Consider the following 22,417-nt stretch of genomic DNA (forward strand, 5'->3'; position numbering starts at 1 on the left):
GACTCAAATCGAAAATCCAAATCAGGGATTCATGGATGATGTGCCTCAGAGATCGCTGATCTGTAGAAATCATTAGGCCTGGATGAGGACAGAACCAGCCGAACTTAAGAAATATTATTACCGATGCTTGCTGCATCTTTTCTACAAAAGAAAAAGGAAAAAAACTCTAGAAACACTTTCAAGAGTCAACTTCCAGGTCGGCTAGACTATTCAAACACCACATTGCACTCTTTTGGGGAGAACTTAAAATCATTCAAACTGATCATTTCTGCCAACAATCCTGCTGGTATTCAACAAAATACGGATCACCCAGTTCTAGTGAAAACTGAACCAATCAAACATCCAAGAGCTCTCCACAGCAAGAAGACATAAGTAACAAGAAAAAAAGGAGAGGGTACGGGACTTATCAATGTAGCAAACTGATCGAAACTGGAAAACAACACAAAAGAAACCACTCTCACACATTATAGTAAACTTGAACTGGAACTCAGAACAGTCCATACTGAATTGAAGCTCCTAAGAATTTACAACTACAATTTGCAGGTCTCTGAAGGCCTTCGCTCTAATCTACTTTGGATGTAGTAAGCCTTGCCATATCAATGCTTTGCTCCTGCAATGCAGAAAAACAGCTTTATTAGGTCCCAACATGAAGGGTTTAACCACAAAGACACTCAGAGCAAGCCAGAAAGAAATGATAGAACAATCATACTAATCTAGATGCCTTAGCCTCGCACAACCCAGATTTAATTCAGCCTTAACTATAATACTTGCAATAACCAATAACATGTACTGGGTTATTCATAAACTCGTGGAACAAGAAAGACCACCAAAATCAAATAATCACGAGGATAGAACAAACATCCAATCGATGAAAGCACAATTCTGTCAAAGATGCTCTTGCTTCAGGCTACCCAGTCTCTTAACAAACTACAATTCCTACAATAACCAATAACATAATCTTGGTTATCATAACCGCACGGATCAAGAACAATAACTAAAGTTGATCTTGGAGAATAGTCATTAAAGCCAAACAGACGCCTAATTGACTCAAATGATAGCACAACACATTCAATTAAGATGCTTTAGCCTCTCAAAAACCCAGTTTAAATTAGATTGGCTATGATTCCTACAATTAACCAATACCACGCACTGAATCATGCATAATCTTATGGAACAAGAAATCGTTACAACGGAACAGAAATCAAAAGGAGCAATACATTAAATGCGAAATAAGAAAAGAAACAGAATTTTAAGAGAAACCCCCAAAACCCAAGATCCAAAACCAACTTAGAAGACACCCGATTGCTGTGCAGCGAGATATAATTCCAACAGAACCTTAAAACGAGACTCCACCAGAAACAAAAACAAGGCGACCTGCCAATACATACTCGGGCCAGGACCCAAGTATCGTTCAATAGAATATGGAGATATATAAAGTAAAGGCTTCCTTGCGTCTTGTTTTACACGGAATCCATTTAGTCCTGAAATGAGGAGCAGTTTGTCTTCTTTCAGTTGTATGCATATAAACTCCACCGCGTCGAGTCTTTATTCGTCATGTCAAGTAGACATGAGTAGATCAATTGGTGAAAAGGCAAAGACTTGAGCTCAAAAATAGACTCGATCGAACATGAAATTGAAGTGAAGAAAAATAAAAAGACGAAACTAATTAATGGCACCAAGAATGGCAACTAGCAGTTTACACTACAAATTAAAGATAGGAAAATTAATCGATATAGAATAAGGACCCTTAATAGTGAGACTGGTGCTGTAGATTTGGGAGTAGATTGAAAGTTGAAGATCATTTTTCAAACAACAAAAATTCCGGATTGAATTGGGGTTGGATCTGAAGTTTGAATTTTTTTCTTAGGTAATTAGCCCTGCGCAGTGTGAAGTGGTCTCAGTAAATAAATATAATGGCAAATGCCCTCCTTTAAGGACAAAAAGAAATGTAAAGTATAAAATTTTTGGAAAAGCTCATAAACATTAGGAATGCAATTGTACCTTAGTAAGCGTGATTTTGGATCTTAACCAGTCGTCTCTTCACTTAAGAGACATATCTTCTTATTTTCCCAAGAACTGAAAAATACCCTCTCTCGATTTCTCTACTACGCCCCAACATATTTTTTGTGAGTCCGTGCTGTTCCAACATCTTTGATCTCAAATGCGCTTGCAAATCGTGCGCATAGTCCTTACTTATCTTCCATTCTGGCACGCTGTAGAAAAGTTCGTGCCCAGACAGATTCTCCAGAGGTGTGGCAAGGACATATAGTTCCGATAGGTTCATCAAGGTTGAGATATCAAGTGTGGTAAGTGATGGGCAATCTATGATGTGAAGCTTTGAGACTCTCGAGGGAATCTGCGGAATGCATTCCAGAGCTTGGCAACCATGAAGATGAAGAGATCTCAAGTGAGGAAGCATACCTAGCTCAGGAGATAGGTTGGTCATGTGTGGGAGTGTCAGGGTCAAGACTTCCAATTTGGATAACCTACCAATCCACGAAGGCATGGGATCTTGCAGTTGCACCAACTCAGATGGGCCAGAGACATCACCCACTCCCATGCACAATAATAGTTTTTTTAGATTGATCAAGCTCGAAAGATCTGGCATTGTTATCAAAGATGGAGACGAGATCGCCAAAGAAGTCAAGCTTATGGGAAGTTTAGGCAAGTCAGAGATGCCCCCCAACCCATAGCACCACGAAAGTTTTAATTCTTTCAGATTCTCTAGACTTCCCATAGAGTCAGGGAACTTTGTGATTCCTGTTTCCAATAGATCCAACTTAATTAATGATCGTAATTCCTTAATGGAGTGCGGAAGTCTGCCCATATTCGAGCACCAATTCAAAGATAAGCTTTCAAGATTTATAAGTGCCCCAATGGAGTCAGGTAGTTGAATAATTGGTGTTGCATCCATTGAAAGCTTCTTCAGGTTCTTCATAACCCACCAATGCGGAATTTCTCGTATAGAAGTTCCATCAAGGAGAAGTTCTACGAGGGCTGGCAATCCGCCCAACTCTTGTGGTAGATAGCGGAGATCACTACAGAAGTTCAAGTTCAAGAAAACTAAGAACTTCAGTTGACCGATTGATGAGTGGATTTCAGCTAATCTTTCACATTTTTCAAGAATCAATCTCTCCAATTTTAAAAATCCAGAGAAATCAGGAGTCCGGAACAATAGCTCACACTCTGAAAGGTTAAGAACTTTTAATTTCTCTGCTCTCTGTAACACCAATAAGACAATTGTCAGTAAATTTAATTACTTCAAGAGAATGTAAACACTGATAACAAGACTATTACAGAACTGAGGGTACCTTGATATGTTTCCATCCGCTCCAATCGTGAGTAAGTTTACTTCTTGAAAAATCAAGAATGACTAAGTTACTCAATGAAAAATTGCTTATTTGCAATATCCGCATAGGAGAATTATGCCAAGAGAACCATCTTAAATCTGGAAGAAGTTGCTTCTTGCTCAGATAAGAGTTCGTCAGTGACGTGACCAAGGACTTGTTATGCCAAAGAAGTGTAACTTCAGAAAAGAGCTCGTCAGTGAGTTTTCGACTATCCATATGAAGGAACCTTAGATTTGGAAACGCTGCAAATCCTTCGAGAGTGAAACGATAATCTGACGAATCCTCAAACATTAGACGGAGGGCTTGGAGCTTTTCATTTGTCTGAATAATAAAACAAGAAAAAATTAACGAAAAAGAAGGCTACAATTAGCTAATTAAGAGAACAGATCTAGCTCTATTCTTATTTTGAGGCATAGATAGGGTTTTAGATAATCGAGCATACCTACAGTTTCTTAAGTTCGCTCTCATCATTCTCAAGGACCAAATATGGAGAGTACCGAGAATGAGTTTTGAAATTTTAATTTTCTTAATTAAAAAAATAAATAAGCGGAATTTTAAAATGTAAACGTTGAATAATTGCAATTGCTTTCATCATGTAGGATAGCTCCAAATTACTTAATGTGATTTCTCATGCAAAAAAAAAAAAAAAAAAAAATCAAACCCAAGAATTACCTTCTTGCTCGGAGTGCGTTCAATGCATCTTTGTGATTCCACAGTCTACTTTGCTTCTCTAATTGCCCACCACTTTCTTGAGAAACAATTTCTCTACCGAGATCTTTTAATTGATTGTGCATACACAATTTATTATCTTCTCCAATTTTGATCAATGACATCAATTGAAGAACTTCAAGACCTTCTATTGGGCATAGACCACAATCTTTCCACATGTATATTACTATATTCTTATCATATCCAACAAAAAGACAGGCTATGTCAAGAAATATTTGCCTTTGACTGAGATCCAATGCTTCATAACTTATCATCAACTTACTTGAGTTTTCTCAATGGGACCTTTTCTCCACTTCTCTAGGTAATCATCCCATATTTCTTTAGTTTGTCCACATAATGATAAAGTTGAACCCATAACTTCAAGAAGCAATGGAAGACCTTGAGCGATCTCCACAATTTCTTTGGATTGCTTTAACTTTTCATATGGAGGGTGATCTCTTCCGAAAGCATGCTTGCTAAATAGCTGAAGGGAACTATCGAATCCAATACACCAATATGATAAATCAACTTCACTTGGAATGCACGGAGAACCCTTTCATTTCTTGTGGTTATAAGTATCAAGCTTCCAGAACCAAAGCAAACTTGCCCCCCCAAAAGTGCAGTTAGTTGACTCTCGTCATCAATATCGTCAAAAAGAACAAGGACTTTCTTACTAGAAAATCTCTCTTTGATCGCCTTCATTCCCTCATCCTTGCTATCAATACTGGAAAATGTCTGTTTTGAGAGATCTGAAATTAGTCGGTTCTGCAAATACGCAATTCCTTTTGAGTTTGAAGTATCTCTAACATCAGGAAGGAAACAACAGTAAGCAAAGTCCCGAGAAAACTGGTTGTAGACTACTTTGGCAAGAGTTGTCTTTCCAATGCCAGCCATACCATGGATTCCCACGATCTTTACATCATCAGTGGCAGTGTCTATAATCCCCGTAATTTCTTTCACTGTGTAGTCAACGCCAACCAAGAAGTCACTAACCGCCAAATAAGCCTTCTTCAGCTCACTTAAAACGTTGGTAACAACCTGTTTAACTAGTTGTCCTTCGTGCCTAACGATATAAACGACGAGAGAGGGGCCAAGGCAAAGTAGAAAATATGTTAGAATCGACAAGCTGAAATCTATGACATTAGGAATTGATAGCAGTCCGTGGAAGCCACATGATGTAACAAGAAGTGCAACCGCAGATGGAACATAACACATTGCACACATCAGAAAGAATAATTTTAAGGACATGCTAGGAAGATGTTCAAATCAAATTACAGAACGTGACCACTATATCTTGCTAATAAGAAAAAGGCCATGCTAATATAACAGCACGTTATTCTCTAGGAATAACGGTGCATTTTGGACCACCAACACTCTTTACCGAATGACGGGCAGCCGGCAACAATAAGTAGTGCAATTAGCTTTCTATCATATACTGGCTTTCATCTGCAAATATCTTTGCCTAGTTTCATATAAAACTATGGATGACATATTTTGATCACTACCTAGGCTTAGGACTTTTTATCAGTGAAGCAAAAGAAAAATATGGATTATACGAGAAAAAATTACATCCATAATTGCACCATATTAAATGTTCATTAATTTTGCAAAAAAATCTGTAATATTTGAGAATTGATATTTTAATAACTTAATATTTTAGTCAACTCATCGAAAAAGAAACCTCATCACCTTCTCATTGTCTTTGACTCTTGTTTGCATCAGACAAGGAACACCACCTCACACATGATCGAATTAAGTCACTCTTGTCACATAATCCAAAATTTATTTGACAGCTTGGAAAGTAAAAATAAATCTCACTCCTTTCACCTGTCTAAAAATAATGGGCAGTCACCTTCCCATTTTCCTAAGAAGAAAAAAGGCTGATGATTTTTACGGTCACTTCTGATGTTTAAACGAGAAGAGTGGCTAGCATGACCATCCACTGCATAATAACAGTGGAACGGTCAAAGGAACGGTCAAAGGCTAGCCACAAATCTTTTGAAAAAAACCGGTAACTGGTTTCCATTTTTGACCCCATGTTTCCCTTTTTTTTGACTTCTATGTTTCCTTAAATACTGAAATATAAATAATTAAATACCAATAACAAGCTCAAATTTAGGGACAAAATCAGAAGGATACCCACGGAATCAATTTTCTTGAATATGAAGAAAGAAAAAAAAATATTATGGCTTACTAAAATAATTGTGAATATCAGTAAAAAATTATTATATTTAAAATATAGAAAATACTTGAAACATTAGCTTCTCATTTAAAGACGAAATCATTGCGTCATGAAATAGCCCATCATTCTTTTCACTCAAATTAAATTGCTCTAGAAGGACTTTCTCATGACCTAAATTTAGACACTTGATATCGATTATACATAAATTAAATGAATTAAAGAAAATATCAAAATAAGAATAATAATCAGTAGAGATTCCCAAAAAAAAAAAAAAATCAGTAGGGACAAAATGCTTTTTAAATAAAAAAGCTATAAGAAGAGAACAATTTTCTTGTTCTATTTAAAGAAACAAATGAAAGTGAAAATTTCAAGAAAAATGATTCAGTGTGGCCTATTCTGATTTTGTCTCTAAAATTTGAGGTTGCAATAAAGAACATACAAGTCGAAAAAATTAAGAAGAAGAAAACATGGAGTCAATGATTAAACTGGTTCAGGAAGTCCACCGGTTTCCTCCAAAAGGATTTGTGGCTGGCCTTTGAACGTCCCATTGTCATTTTATAGTGGACGGGCCCGCATGCATTTTCCTTATACAAGCTTCTCCTTCTCGAAATAGCCTTACGATTATCATATAGCACACGTCTCCCGTCTCATGAACAATAAACAAGAGATCAAACTGGAAGGTTGACACGTTACTGAAACGAAGGGAACCAGCGTAGCTACAACTGAAAAGCACTTATACTTAAATATCATGGTCTCCTGCATTTTGGCATTCATCAAGGGTGGAGGATAATTACGTACCCGTTAGCCACGTTCTCTATGTTCCACCCCTTTAACGCGCCAACCTCATTGAGAGCAGCTTTCCACTCGGGGATGGTCTCCTCATCCACCCGCTTCTTCTTTTCATGTGAATGAAAGGCGTCACCATAACCACCGGTTTGGTATCGAACCTCAGATGGTTCAATATAGTAGAAAATGGGCATGATTTTCTGTCCCTTGATTTCCTACACTCCACCATTTGGGCCAACTCCTTGAGACACCATTTACTGAAGCATAATTTTTAGAGAATATGGGTATGGAGATCTTCGACTGCTCAATGGCTCTTATGAGATCTGGGCCGATCTCTTCCCCGATGCGGAGCTCTTCGTCATCTCTAAATGTCCGGACCCCCGCTTCTGTGAGACGGGTGTAGAGGTGATCGGTGATGCTGGTGCGCGTGTCGGGTCCTCTGAAACTTAAGAACACTTCATAGTCACACCCCTCCATGGCGACCAATTGTGGAGAAAATTAAACACCAGAGCAGCACCAGTTCAGCAAAAGCTGATTTCTGAGCTCTATGAAGCCAAAAGTTGCTAGACAAGTAGAAATGTCACTGCAAATTAAAACGGGCACGACCCATTATGATTTATATAGGGGGATCTCAAAAATTCAATAAGAATGGGAATTTTGATTCCAGAAAAAATAAAAGGGGAAACCCAGAAAGAGACAAGAGAGACGGAGAGAAAGTAGTTGGTCGTCGTGGGTTTCACCTCGCTAGGGTTTTTATCGTTTGACCGGATTCGAGCGTCGTGCGTGCGGGGAGGGGCATTGGAGGTTTTGACTGGTTGGTTCACCGGACAGCTCCCACAGCTGTCACGCCGCGGTCGCGCGTGGGCGACCCGTGCCTTGTCCTTGGGGGAGATTAGGTGGCGAAGACTGGGTTGGAGAAGGAGGAGGAGCAGATGCGCTCTCTCTCTCCTCTCTCTTCTCTCTCTTCTGCCTCTCTTTCTTTCTTCTATTCTATGCCCTCTTTTACCTATATTTCCTCAACGACTGATCAAAGGCCAAGGCAGTATTCCGCACGTGACTCATAACTAGTGTCTGACCAAAGGGTGGCAAGGCAGACCTTGTTCGAGATGCGGAGATGATTGCTCCCTCCCTACTTGATAACTATCTTCAACTAATCAATGGATTTCGTGATGTAAAGCGGAACTCGTTTTTTACGTGATTTCAATTGGATCTTTTAGAGAGGGGAAGGTTAGGTGGTGGCTACAGCCCACGAGGGTTCGTTAAAAGTACAGCGACTCTTCCTAACTCCTCCCTTTGTAGTCATGAGAAAGTACAGCTACTCTTCCTAACTCCTCCCTTTGTAGTCATGGGACTCTCGCAAGCCTTGATGTGTATGCGTGCGCAGCCTATTTTGCCACCGCGGTACGGCCCGTTATTGAGGGTATTCCTATACTAAAATCACGCCTCCTTTGTCCAACGGCTTGAGCTTTTCTGAAATAACCAGCGGTGGTTCCATGTGACTTTTTGAGAGGATAGTTACCCAAAAAGTCGTAGATCTAATGTATGAATGTCAATTGTACCCTAGACTCTCTAATCTAAATATGACACAGTTTCTCTAATCTTAAAGGACGTTTCGGGGAACTTCACCTCTGTCTGGAAAGGCGGGGCACGTAGCCTATGCTCTCTACTTTCATTTCTGCCCGTAAAGGCTTAACCCGTTCCCATTAGCAAAAAGCAAAGAGCCACAGCGAAAAGCAGTGACGAGGGGATCCTTTCTCTCGAAAAGCAACGACATTGCCGCCAAAATAGTGGGATGGGCTGTTATTAACTCGGAGGTGCGATAATCTATGTAGCATGACACTTGGGCGACACGACACGACACGACACACGTCATTTTTCAAAAATAAAAACTTCAACATATTCGACACGTTAAATATTAAATAAATATTTTTAATTTTAATTAATTTGATTCAAATTTACAAATAAATAAATAAAGATTTTACAATAAATTTATACTAATATATCTAACACTTTTTTTTTAATTTAATTATCTCAAATTTACATTTGTTTTTCGAAATTCCCCCTCCCCCAAATTCACTTTTATTTTTCGAAACCAGCCCCTGCACCCAAATTTCTCTCATCTCTTTCCCCCAAATTTTTTTCACCTTTTTTTTCCCTCCCCACCACCTGACAGCCCATCACTTCCCGCTCCCTCCTGTCACTTTCCCCTCACTCCAACACGCCAAGTCTTTTTTTATTCTTTTCAACACCCTAGCAGCGCGGAACGGCGCTTTCTTCTCCTCCTCCTCGCATCCTTTTTTATTAGTTTCCTTCTCAAAAGTTCAAAACCCTAGCAGCGCCGCCCCTTCTTCTCTTCCTCCTCGCCGCACGACAACTATCTTCGAAAGCATCGAAGACTCGATCAAGAAAAGCACCAGCATTCGCCGAAGGAGCGGAAAAGGGAGTAACCCAGAAAAAGTTTCAGTGAAAAGGAATCGGAAAAGAAGGCGGAACGCGCGGTCCTTGTGCGCTGAGAGGCTTCACACCGCCGCGAACTCCTCCTCCTCTCCTCCCCTTGCCGCTACCGCTGCCGCCGCCGCCCCACTCGACGACACCGCCCTCCCCCACGCACGCCTCCCTCCTAAAGTTTCTTCTCACGGCCCTCGCCCTCTTTCTCTGGCCGTCTCTCACCGTCACGGGCTCGCCTTCGCTCGCGGCCTCATCTCTACTTCCCTCTCCTCCGCCCTCCATTCTCTTTTGGACAGGCGTGTCGAAGCGTGTCGACAAAAGTTGAGCACGTGTCGACAAATCCGACACGCGGTCAACGCGTGTCGGAGCGTGTCGGACACAACACGGAAGCACGTGGGACGTGTCCGTGTATCATAGGCGATAATAATGCGGGTGGTCCCTCCTACCCTCTTTTTGACTACCTTAAAAGTCATAAAATTATGAAAAAGTTTCATAGAATTTTACGGATTAACATTTTTTTAATTTTTTTACATCACATCAAATTGCGTAAAATGGTGAAAAGTAGAAGTAATTTCAGATGTTTCTAAAGAGCACCTGCCAAAAACAGAGAAGAAACAAAGGAAAAATAAAGCAAAGCAGTATTCCTGTTCTAAAGAGAAGAAGTGGAACTAAAGTCCAATCCCCGCAAATTTGGTTGATAACCCCGTATTTTTTTTTTCCCTTTTTCTTTTCCATTATTCTCTCAGTCAATAAACGAATTAATATCCATATGAAATCATAATATCATAGATACAAAAAGCCGACCTATAAAATGTGATATACAAAAAGATAGTGCTTTTCGATTTTTTTTTTATCACTTCTTAAACCAAATTGGAATGAAAAGGGCATGGAACATCTTGCTTTACAGTAAGAATATACTACAACAAAATCATGAGGAATCGATTAAAAAAAGAATCTCCCGAAAAGAAATGAAACGTGCGTGGCACATTTCACGATGACCGTAATTTAAGGGAACTGGTATAGCCCACAACTTCTTTTACCTTTTTCATTTTCTTCCTTATATGAATTAAATATTTTAGCTTTAGTGTCCATTTATTTTATCAGACCATCATTATGTTTATTCAATGTTCTTATTGGTCTTTTTCTTTTAATTTTTTTGGTAAGGTAAGATTAGTATTGACTTTTAACAAAAAAGAACTTTACAACAAAGTAATTTTGACACTAACAAAACTTGTACTTATGGTAACAAGCAAATTATTAAGAGTGGAAGGGTGTCGAGAGTAAAAGAGAAAGGAGGGAAACCAAAACAATGGCAACCCTCAAGCAAACTTTACAAAGAAAGATCCGACACCTCGGAAGAGAAAATGGAGGGATCGAGTCCTCAGCTTCGTTGAATTCTCCTATTCCTTGATGTGTCCACCACATTGTTGAACGTAGTAGCCTTATCCTTAACAGCTTTGACAAGATGCTTTTTCAAAGCAGGCACAAACAAGACTTGGCTCCCGAAAAAGATGTTTCTCATCTTCCAAATTAAGTGACAAAGGGCCCCAAAAGCAAACCGAGCAATACATTGATTTTTTAATATTCATTTATTCGTAAAAATGTGGGTAATATTCCAAATGATCCTCTTATATCAGTTTTTCATCAAATATGGACTCATAATCTTAGATGAAACCCTTATCATGAGATTTAATTTTTAAGCATTTAATTGATCTTTTTTCACTCATATGCAGGAATTTGTTCCATCAATTTTTTTTTCTTTCATCAACTAATATATATATAAGGTATGAATTATCATAATTTTAGAGCTAATAATTTTAGATGCAAAATATGAGCAATTGTTCCATCAAAAAAAAAAAAAAAAATCAGCATAAAGATATTTCAAAATAGAATCTATATGTACAGTACGACTGTGATTTATTACCAAAATATACCTAAGAATTAGAGATGAGGAAATTGAAATTTTATGCTAAAGTGACTTCCATAAAAATTAGAAGGATAAGCTAGCAGGTGAGCGTGCCACATGGCTTAACCTTGCACGTGGTTTACATATTTTGTAATATACGCAATCATGTAAGGAATCCTTTAAAAACACACTTAATTTTTTTTCACTAACTATTTGTAATAATGCATTTCCTGACAACGTTAAACTTTTTCAAAAACTCGTCATAATCCTCAATTTGAAAAACTAGTAATAAAGTTAGCTCGAAAGCTAAAAACCTAAATAAAATTCACACATGAACCTGCCATGTGGTCCAATATTGCACGAGCTATACCCACTTTCTTGACTCATTTCACCCATCTCAAGAGAGCAATATTCGAGAAGCTTCACCATTATTTTGAAAGGTCGAAAGCATTTCTCAGAATAGTAAAAAGTGGTTAGCAAAGAGCTACTAACCAGTCTAACCTGGCGTGCTTATCATTTTTCCCAATAATCAATGTTGTAGCCACCAAAATAGTGCGCTTGGTTCTTAAAGCAGAACAAATCCTACTTACAATAATAATGTGGGTGGCCCCACCTATCCTAACTCGAAAATCATAAAATTATGACTAAGTTAACACAATAGTGCTTCACTTGCACGAATACTTTCACGAGCAAGGTGATGTGACTCATTGGCACCAAGAGCGAGTTTGGTCTAATAGTATACATAATGACAAAATAATTATCCCGGTGGCTGGTGTGGATAGCATGCAGGCGAAAAGAAAGGTGAAGAGTATGAATTGGTGTGTCGCAATGATATTTTAAGCTCACTCTACCCAAGTTTCTAATGGGGAACCACACAGCAGCCAAGGTTCCTGAAAAAGGAACAATTGAATTGAATTTTAGCTCTGACCAAAAGTTAAATTCATGATCCAGAAATCAGGCAGAAACATCTTGTGTCTATCGGTTTGTTTTGTAAGAGAGGCATTAAAACCTCTTTGATTGTATCCAAAAATTGGATTGAGAAAGCATTATTCAATTGATGATCACATGCATGATCAAACTTTGGATCGATGAAATGAAGAGTTCTCTTGCTTTTATTGTTTAATGCAATTCTTTTTTGTGGCATGCTAGGCTTGGACACTTGAACTATAGATATTTAAATTATATGTCTAAGAATGGCTTTATATCTTTTGTTGAAAAAACTTCCTAAGTTATTTTGAAGATTTACAAAATTTTATGTAGATTTTTAATGATTCTGACAAAAGAACTTCCACGTGATATTATTGGAGTAACTTAGTTCAGACTTTATTCTGAATATTATCTGACTCAAAGACTTGTTCATATGATCAATAAACCGAAGCTCTGAATTAATATGTCAAAGACATTGTTGAATTATGTCATTTGAGCAATATGAAGATCACGGTAAAGCTTGCACAAGTAATATCAAGACGACTTATATCTTCAGACTCTACGCAAAGTATAAATGTTGAAATATTCAAAATCAGTTTGGTTCATATGTATGAAGTGCAACAGCTATTAATTTGGTTTGAATTTCATTCCTTAAAGATATCTTGTGTCTATCTATCTAGGAAGGATGAATATCAACATAATCTTTTCTAAGCAAGGGTTCGTGATTCGATTCACAATCTTTCAAAGACAAGATACCTGTTCCTGACAAAGAACTCTACTTATGAAAGCCCAACTTCGGTTGTATGGGTGATTGAATCAAGGGAGGTTGTAATATGGTAATTCAAGTGGTGACCAAATCTTCTCATATCATTCATGTCCAATGGGTTAAACAGAAGAATGATAATTAGAATGTTGTCCAATGGTCATCTTGGAAATAGAGGAGTATAAAAGGAAATTGTGGTGCTATAGTGAGTATGAGATCATGAATTTGAAATTCCAAAGTTCAAAGAGAGCTTCCTTATTACACACTTGTTGTTGTGAGCTGCAATTATAATCTTTGAAAGGCATTTGTTAGAGTGACTATGTTAAATTAGAAGATACAATCACACACACTTGAGTAGAGAATACTCAAACTTTGTAAACTCTTATAAATTCTCTAGTGAAATTTAACCAATAGGCCGTTGGTATTGAATAGTGGACATAGGTTTGTGATAAGTGTCAAATCGCTATAATTATCGTGTGCAAATTTCTCTATCCCTTTAACTCTCTTTTATTTTATTTGATAGCATCACAAAATATTATAGTTGTTGAATAATTTCTCATCACATTTTATTATTTCGTAATACTGGATCCGGTTGCATTAAACTCCAGTTTAATTTATCTAGATTGTGTATAATCACCTATTAACTCTCTCTTGGTGATTGTTCTAGCCACAACATCTTTTAAGTGTGATGTCAATGATAAACGATTATCATCTTCTTTTTTACTAACTTGAAAATTATAAAGTTACGAATAAGTTAGGTGTGATTTTACGAATTATCATTAGTACTATTGGAAAGTTTTACACATTACATAAAAATAAGTAAAATGGTAAAAAATAGAAGTAACCTCAAATGTTTTGAAGGGCACCTAACGCTGCAGAGTGCAGCGCACCAAAAGCAGAAAAGAAACAAAGGAAAAATAAAGCAAAGCCCTAGTCCAGGTCTAAAGATAATAAGAGGAACAAACCACACATATTTGGTTAATAACCAGAAATTTTTTTTTTTTATTTTTGCTCCTTTTTTTCAATAAATGAATCAGTGTCCCGCAGCAATAAAAGAAGATTCAAGTAATATCCATATGAACTCATAATGACATCAGTGATTTAAAGAGCCGACTTATAAAATCTAATTCATAGAGCGATTCCGCAAGTTTCTAATATATACTTAAACATTAAATATGCTGCCCTCTTTAAGTACAATTTTTTCACATCCCCTTTGAAAAAAATAAGAAATGAAAGAACATGGATCACCTTGCCCTACCAGTAAGGGTGTCCTACAAATAATGGGAAATCGATTAAAAAAGAAACTCTCCTGGAAAGAAAGGGAACACATGATGCACACTTCATAGTGACCATAATTGAAGGAAACATGTATAGCCCACAGACTCTTTTACCCTTTTCATTTTCTTCCTCATATGAATTAAATATTTTAGCTTTACTGTCCTTTCTCTATCAATCCATCTTTATGTTTACTCGACGATCTTATTGATTTTTAAATATTCATTTATTTTTAAAAATGCATGTAATAATTCAAATGATCCTCTTATATCAGCTTGCGTCAAATTTGCGCTCATAATCCTAGATATAGCCTTTATTCCGAAATTAACTCTTTAAACATTTAAATTTTCTTCTACTAAGTTTTTTGTAATAATGCATATCATGACTTATCGCATCCATCTTGAGAGAGCAATCAATACTCGGGAAGCTTCACCACTCTCTTGAAAGGTCGAAATCATTTCTATCAGAATAGTAAAAAGCAATTAGCAAAGAGCTGCTAACCAGTCTAATCTGGTGGGCTAATCATTTTTCTCGAAAATCAATGCTATAGCAGCCAAAATAGTGCGCTTGGCTCTTAAGGCAAACAAATCATACTCTTACAATAATATTGCGGGTGGCCCCACCTACCCTAATTTTAAAATCATAAAATTATGAGTAAGCTAATGTGATCTCACGTGACTTTCACAATAGTGGTTCACCTTTCGTGAATACTTTCATGAACAAGGTGATGTGATTTATCGGCACAAAGAACGAGTTCTGTCTCAATGGTACATGTAATGGCAAAATAGTTATCCTAGTGGCTGGTGCGGATGGTATTCAGGCAGAAATAAAGGTGAAGAGCATGAATTGGTGTGTCGCAATGATAATTTAAGCTCAGTCTACCCAAGCTTCTCATGGGGAACAACGCACCAGCCAAGATTCCTGAAAAAGGAACAATTGAATTGAATTTTAGCTCTGACCAAAAGTTAAAATTCATGAAGAAGATGCCCATGTCAACGCCACTCTCTTCGAAAAACAATAAACAGTGCAACATCATTTTTAGATTTTTAGAAGGGAATTTGTTACGAAATCGCACGTCGATTCCAGAAAAATAACGCTCGCAAACAATTCACTGCATTTAATATAGTAATAAAATAGCAGAATCAGATAAACACGCCAGAAAATTTGTTACCGAAGTTCACCCAAACCTGGGCTACATCTCTGCGCAGAGGCACTCTCCGAATTCACTAGACTTCAAAAAAGTTGGAATACAACAACGATCTTCTCTCAAGATCAGGGTACAAAGAGATTGAGAACCCTCATCAAGAAAAAACTCACTTTTTTCTTCTCTCTTTTTCTTGCCTCTCTATTTCCTTTTTCAGCATCTTAACGACTAGGGTCTTGCCGTCGCTAATATAAAGATACCACTTTTAACCTAAAAGGAAATCTAATAGAAAAGACAAAAAAGGCCCTAAAAACAAATATTTGGCTTCATCTATAACAATCTCCCAGTTCAAGACAAATATACCCAAGCACCAAGCAACTTTGTATCCATCTTCTTGAAAAAATAGTAGTTGAAAAACTTGTGCCTCTGCGATACTCCTCATTAATCAACATGGAGTAATACCAATGGTAGTAGTAAAGAAAATATGCTTCTCTGTGTCTACTACCTTGGTCATCATGTCAGCTGGATTCTTGGAGCCATCAATCTTCTGTAGCTTTAACTCATTATTTTTCAATGCCAACTTGATAAAGTGATAACGCTTCTTGATATGTCTAGTTCTTGAGTGATAAGCTGCATTCTTTGCTAAGTGCACTGCACTTTGACTATCACTCCACAGTGTACTAACTGGCTGTTTTCGATGTAACTCTTCCATATAATCTTGTAACCACATGATTTCCTTGGAGGCTTCTGTAATTGCTACATATTCTGTCTCTGTCGTCGATAAAGCCACTACTTTTTGTAGTTAAGATATCCAGCTGACTGTTGTATCTGCAACTGTAAAGACATAACCAGTGGTACTCTTACCACTATCTTGATCACCCGATGATCTGCATCTACATAACCCTGCAACTCTAGAGATGTACCACCATAACAAAGTGAATAATTGGAAGTACCTGCTAGATATCTCAATATCCATTTCACTGCATTCCAATGCTCTCTGCCTAGGTTCTGCATATATTGACTCATGACTCCCACTGCTTGTGCAATGTCTAGTCTTGTGCTCACCATGGCATACATCAAACTCCCCACTGTTGATGCATATGGAACTACTGCCGTCTCATCTTTCAAAGCCTGAGTGCTTGGACACATATCCTTCGAAAGTTTGAAGTGACTTGCTAGAGGAGTTGCAACCGGTTTTGCCTTGTCCATATTAAATCTCTTTAACACCTTGTTCACATAATCTTCCTGCGACAACCATAATTTCTTATTTTTCCTGTCTCTAATGATTTTCATGCCTAAAATATTCTTGGCCTCTCCCGAGTCTTTCATAGCAAATTGTGATGATAACATCTTCTTCACTTTTATGGTTCTCTTCATATTGGAACTAGCCACCAACATGTCATCCACATATAAAGAGAGAAAGACAATGTCACCATCATCATATTTGCGAAAATAAACACAGTGATCAGACTCACAGTGTGCAAATCCTTTTTCTTGCTTGAAACCATCAAATTGTAGGTACCATTGCCGCGGAGCTTGTTTCAAGCCATACAAGCTTTTCTTCAAGCGACATACCATGTGCTCCTTACCTTTGACTTCAAAACCCTTAGGTTGTGCCATGTATAATTCTTCATCTAAGTCACCATGAAAAAAGTGAGTTTTGTCTTGATGAGGGTTCTCAATCTCTTTGTGCCTTGATCTTGAGAGAAGATCGTCGTTGTATTCCAACTTTTTCAAAGTCTAGTGGATTCGCAGAGTGCTTTTGCGTGGAGACGTAGCCCAGGTTTAGGTGAACTTCGATAACAAATTTTTTGACGTGTTCATCTGATTCTGCTCTTTTATTACTATATTCTGTCCGGTGAATTGTTTGCGAGCGTTATTTTTCTGGAATCGACGTGTGATTTCGTAACAACGGTATCGAGCCTAGGTTGGCTAATCGAGAACATCGAAAGTTTTCACTGTCATTCGATTGAAAGTAAACAGGATGGCAGAAGATAAAATCAGAATCGATAAGTTCAATGGGGAGGATTTCGGATGGTGGAAACTACAAATAGAGGATTATCTTTATCAAAAGAGCTCTATGCACCACTTGAGGGTTGGAAACCAAGATGATGGAAGTGGATCCGACAGCAGAATTTGGATGGAAAATTCTTGATCGAAAGGCATTAGGTGCAATTCGTCTAGGGTTGACAAAAAAGACAGGATACCGCATTGCGAAAGCAAAAACTGCAAAAAAAGTCATGGATATTCTAACAAATATTTATGAGAAGCCGTCTACATCAAATCATGTATTTTTGCTTAAGAAACTGGTTAATATGAAATTATCAGATAGAAGTTCTGTGGCAGAGCATATTAATAGTTTCACGCAGGTCATGGGTCAATTGGAATCCGCAGGCGTAAATTTAGATATAAAGCTTCAAGCTTTATTATTTTTATGTTCTCTTCCAGAAAGCTACAATACCGCAGTACAAGGAATTTCGAGCACCATGAAGGATGATTTAACTCTTGATGATGGATGAAGAGATGCAAAGGAAAGTCTCAGGTGGAGATAGTTTTTCTGCATCTACATCTTCAACGGCACTCGCAGTGGAGAACCGTGGAAGAAGTAAAAGTAGAGGAAATTTCAGCGGGCGTGGCAAATCACAATCAAGGGGTAAGAGAAAGGTTGCAAAAGATGAGTGTTAGCTTTGTCACAAAACCGGACACCGGAGGTTTCAGTGTGAAGCCTACAAAAAGAAGCAACAAGATGAGAATCAAGGTGCTAATGTAGTTAGCGATGAATCTTTGCTCGATAATTTGTGTTTGTCTGCAGGGTTTGACTTGACAACAAATAAATGGTTTATTGATTCTGGCGCTTCTTTTCATTGCACCTCGCAAAGAGACATATTTGATGATTATGCTAGTGGAGATTTTGGAAAAGTGGTTGTGGGAAACAACCACATGTGTCTAATTGTTGGGAAAGGAACCGTGACTGTGAACATCTCAGGTGGAGGACGTCTAGTTTTGCGTGAAACTAGGCATATTTCGGAATTAAAAAAAAATCTGATTTCAACCAGTAAACTTGACCAAGAAGGTTTGGTAATAACTTTTGGATGCGGAGAGTGGAAGATAACCTCAGGGGTAAGAGTAGTAGCAAAGGGAAATCGTATGGTACACTTTACCTTCTCCAAGGAGACAATATCAGTGATATGGTTGCAACTACAATGGCTACAGGTAATTTATCTACTTTTTGGCATTATCGTTTGGAACATCTTGGTGAAAAAGGTGTAAATCAATTACACTCAAGAAAATTACTCCCAGGTTTGCAAAAAGTTGGAATACAACAACGATCTTCTCTTAAGATCGAGCACAAAGAGATTGATAACCCTTATCAAGAAAAAAACTCACTTTTTTCTTCTCTATTTTTCTTACCTCTCTATTTCATTTTTCAGCATTTTGACGGCTAGGGTCTTGCCGTCGCTAATATAAAGATACAACTTTTAACCTAAAAGAAAATCTAATAGAAAAGACAAAAAAGCCCCTAAAAACAAATATTTGGCTTCATCTATAACATGATTTAGTTGTACTAACGTGAGAGCTTTAGAATTTGATTGCGCTCTTTGAAAATTTTAAGATTCAATTGTATTTTTACGATAAGTCTTAGAACTATCAGTGCACTTATTTTTAAATTTTTTCACATCCTCTTTGAAAAAAAAGAAAAAACGGAAGAACATGGATCACCTTGCCTTACCAGTAAGGGTGTCCTACAAATAATGAGAAATCGATTAAAAAAGAAACTCTCCTGGAAAGAAAGGGAACCCGTGATGCACACTTCACAGTGACCATAATTGAAGGAAACATGTATAGCCCACAAACTCTTTTACCTCTTTCATTTTCTTCCTCATATGAATTAATTATTTTAGCTTTACTATCCTTTCTCTATCAACCCATCTTTATGTTTACTCGACGTTCTTATTGATTTTTAAATATTCATTTATTTTTTAAAATGCGTGTAATATTTCAAATGATCCTCTTATATTAACTTGCGTGCTCATAATCTTAGATATATCCTTTATCCCAAAATTTAACTTTTTAAGCATTTAAATTTTCTTCTACTAAGTTTTTTTTTTGTAATAATGCATATCATGACTGATTTCATCCATCTTAGGAGAGCAATTAATACTTTGTAGGCTTCACTACTCTCATAATCTTAGATGTAGCCTTTATCTCGAAATTTAACTTTTTAAGCATTAAATTTTTTTCTACTAAGTTTTTGTAATAATGCATATCATGACTCATCTCATCCATCTTAGGAGAGCAATTTAATACTTTGTAAGCTTCTATTAGAATAATAAAAAACAGTTAGGAAAGAGCCGCTAACCAGTCTAGCCTGGCAGGCTAATCATTTTTCTCGAAAATCAATGTTATAGCAGCCAAAGTACGCGCTTGGCTCTAAAGGCAAACAAATCCTACTCTTACAATAATATTGTGGGTGGCCCCAGCTACCCTAACCTGAAAATCATAAAATTTTGACTAAGTTAATGTGATTTCACGTGACTTTCACAATAGTAATTCACCTTTCACGAATACTTTCATGAACAAGATGATGTGATTCATTGGCACAAAGAGTGAGTTCCATCTCAATAGTACAAGTATTGGCAAAATAGTTATCCTAGTGGCTGGTGTAGATGGCATGCAGACAGAAAGAAAGGTGAAGAGTACGAATTGGTGTGTCGCAATGATAATTTAAGCTCACTATGCCCAAGCTTCTAAAGGGGATTGACGCAGCGGCCAAGGTTCCTGAAAAAGGAATAATTGAATTGAATTTTAGCTCTGACCAAAAGTTAAAATTCATGAAGAAGATGCCATGTCAGTGCCTCTCTCTTTGAAAAACAATAAAAATTGCCGCATCGGGCAACACGTGCTTTAAAAAGGTAATAAATAAAATCATGTTAAGATTTTTGGTGAGTCAAATCAAATGGATTTAATGAAGGGGATTTAGTCGTACCAATTTGACAAGTTTTAGAATTTGATTACGTTATTTGAAAATTTTAAGACTCAATTGCATTTTTACGATAAATTTTAAGACTTTCTGTGTATTTATTTCTATATTAAAAAGAGCATGAGATGTTGTTTAAAAGTGACAAAAATATTTCAATGAAATGTATCTTAAAGTGTGACACATTCCTTACTTTAAACTTATTGATGTTGGCAAAATATGCTTTGCAGTGGTAATATTAGTTAAATAAAAAACATTTTAAAAAAATACCATGAGGCCGACGAATACTTTATTATCTTTTTAGTGTGTCCACGAACTCTATTTGGATACACTTGGTATCAATCGGCTTTGCCTCGACCACTTTATAAAATTAATCAAAATTACTTTATTTTCTAATTTTCTTTTTCTCCCTCTTCTTGAAGGCCATTTTATGTAGCATGCACGGCATCGGAATGATAACGGAATCTAGAAGTCTCTTACACCGTTATCATTCCACATTCCCACTCGACCCCCATCAATATCAGGCGATCTTTCCACTACTTTTTCGGGAAGTCTTCACACCTAGAATCACTAGGTTGATTAAATTATTGTGTCGGCGAAATTTCCAAAATGTTATTGCTTTAGGGGGCCCTATCGTTTGGAGTAAACCAACCTGCCAAAATTGACTTCACAAGAAAAACGAAGTAGTTCATTTGGCCTATTTACAGTACATAATCATGGAAAGCTAAGTAACATCAATATTGACATGCAGCGCGACAAAATATGCCGTCATGTCGTTTCTTAAAAAATAAAAATTTCGACATACGTTGAGACTCGTTGTATATTAAATATATATTTTTATATATACATAAATAAATAAATAAGCCTAGAATGGATATGCACTAAAAATATTAATTCGCAATTTATTAATATCATTCATTGTTTTGATTTGACATTCATAAACCTTTGAGAAAAAAATAAGCGATCCATATTCTTGACTCGCATGTTAGATATGTTAGAAGTGGAGAAAAAAAAACTTAAGAGCTGAATTGTATATCATAGGAAGTGGGAGTCAAAATTTCGATTCGAGTATTGGAGGGTGTTGTGAAAATTGATCAGGAATCAGATTTTTCAACAAGTGTTGATTGAGTGTCGGAGAGTGTTCGAAAGTGTCAGACATATATAAAATGTTCGATACGACATGAAAGCTCTTTAAGAATGTCGGTGTTTGTAAGGAAAGAAGAGTAGCGATGATGGACTTTCGAGTGTCTTGGACACCGACAGCGAAATTTGGAAGCCTCCGACGTGGTTTCTTTTCTACGTTCTCACTCTACTTCCCATCAATCCACGTGGTTTCCCTGTTACCGAACCTCGCCACAGATAACAAACAGTTCCCAATTTTATGCCGTGCTTTGGCAGCATTAGACATCTTCTTTCCCTTCGGCTCTTCAGCCTCGTTGGTTCCACGTCTTCGTCTTGCTCTTCAACAATATCACTAGTGGAAAGAGTCTTGGACAGCGACAGCGCATTCCAGGAGTCTCCCCCACAGTTTCTTTTCCACGTTCCAACTTTGCTTCCCGTTGATCTCGCATGTCTTTTCCCACAACTTTTTCGAAAGTCCCAATTCCTAAAATCAATTGATTTCACTGATTGATTGTGTCATGAAAGTTCCATAATATTGTCATCTTTTTTCCAGGTGGAGTCTTTCATGAAAGTGACTCCCCACAAAAATGGAAAAACAAAAAGAAAGATTATAACGTCACTTAGGTTGTTTAAACACACTTCATACTTTTTAGTCTTCAATCCTCCCCTAAAGTTTTTAGCCCTCATAATTATTCATGAAACAATTACTCAATCTCATGAATGAACTCTCGGGAATCTTACCACAAGACTCTTTACGACTTCAAACACTCATTGATCTTCCACATGTGAAAACCCATGCAGAATGGCACCAATTGGCATGTAATTCAC

The 22,417-nt window shown here is 37.3% G+C and overlaps 2 protein-coding genes across 3 annotated transcripts; both read right to left on the reverse strand.

Moving 5' to 3' along the window:
* Nucleotides 1–231: 231 nt before the first annotated feature.
* Nucleotides 232–7,621, reverse strand: LOC104428942 (TMV resistance protein N-like). 2 transcript variants are annotated; one of them, XM_039310122.1, is made up of 5 exons: nucleotides 7,039–7,620; nucleotides 4,023–5,121; nucleotides 3,312–3,671; nucleotides 2,002–3,220; nucleotides 232–610 (listed from the first exon to the last, which is right to left on the reverse strand). In XM_039310122.1, the coding sequence occupies exons 3-4, from the start codon at nucleotides 3,639–3,641 to the stop codon at nucleotides 2,045–2,047; spliced, it is 1,506 nt and encodes a 501-aa protein (XP_039166056.1). In that variant the 5' UTR covers nucleotides 3,642–3,671; nucleotides 4,023–5,121; nucleotides 7,039–7,620; the 3' UTR covers nucleotides 232–610; nucleotides 2,002–2,044. The 2 variants fall into 2 exon arrangements, with proteins under 2 accessions (XP_039166056.1, XP_039166057.1); XM_039310123.1 differs by lacking the exon at nucleotides 232–610 and adding an exon at nucleotides 1,364–1,543 and having other exon boundaries at nucleotides 7,039–7,621.
* LOC120291802 (disease resistance protein RUN1-like) lies at nucleotides 4,491–7,503 on the reverse strand. Its single transcript, XM_039309543.1, has 3 exons — nucleotides 7,285–7,503; nucleotides 7,039–7,241; nucleotides 4,491–5,121 (listed from the first exon to the last, which is right to left on the reverse strand). The coding sequence occupies exons 1-3, from the start codon at nucleotides 7,501–7,503 to the stop codon at nucleotides 4,491–4,493; spliced, it is 1,053 nt and encodes a 350-aa protein (XP_039165477.1).
* Nucleotides 7,622–22,417: the final 14,796 nt, after the last annotated feature.

Source organism: Eucalyptus grandis, chromosome 3 (assembly GCF_016545825.1).
Source record: "Eucalyptus grandis isolate ANBG69807.140 chromosome 3, ASM1654582v1, whole genome shotgun sequence".
Taxonomy (NCBI): domain Eukaryota; kingdom Viridiplantae; phylum Streptophyta; class Magnoliopsida; order Myrtales; family Myrtaceae; genus Eucalyptus; species Eucalyptus grandis.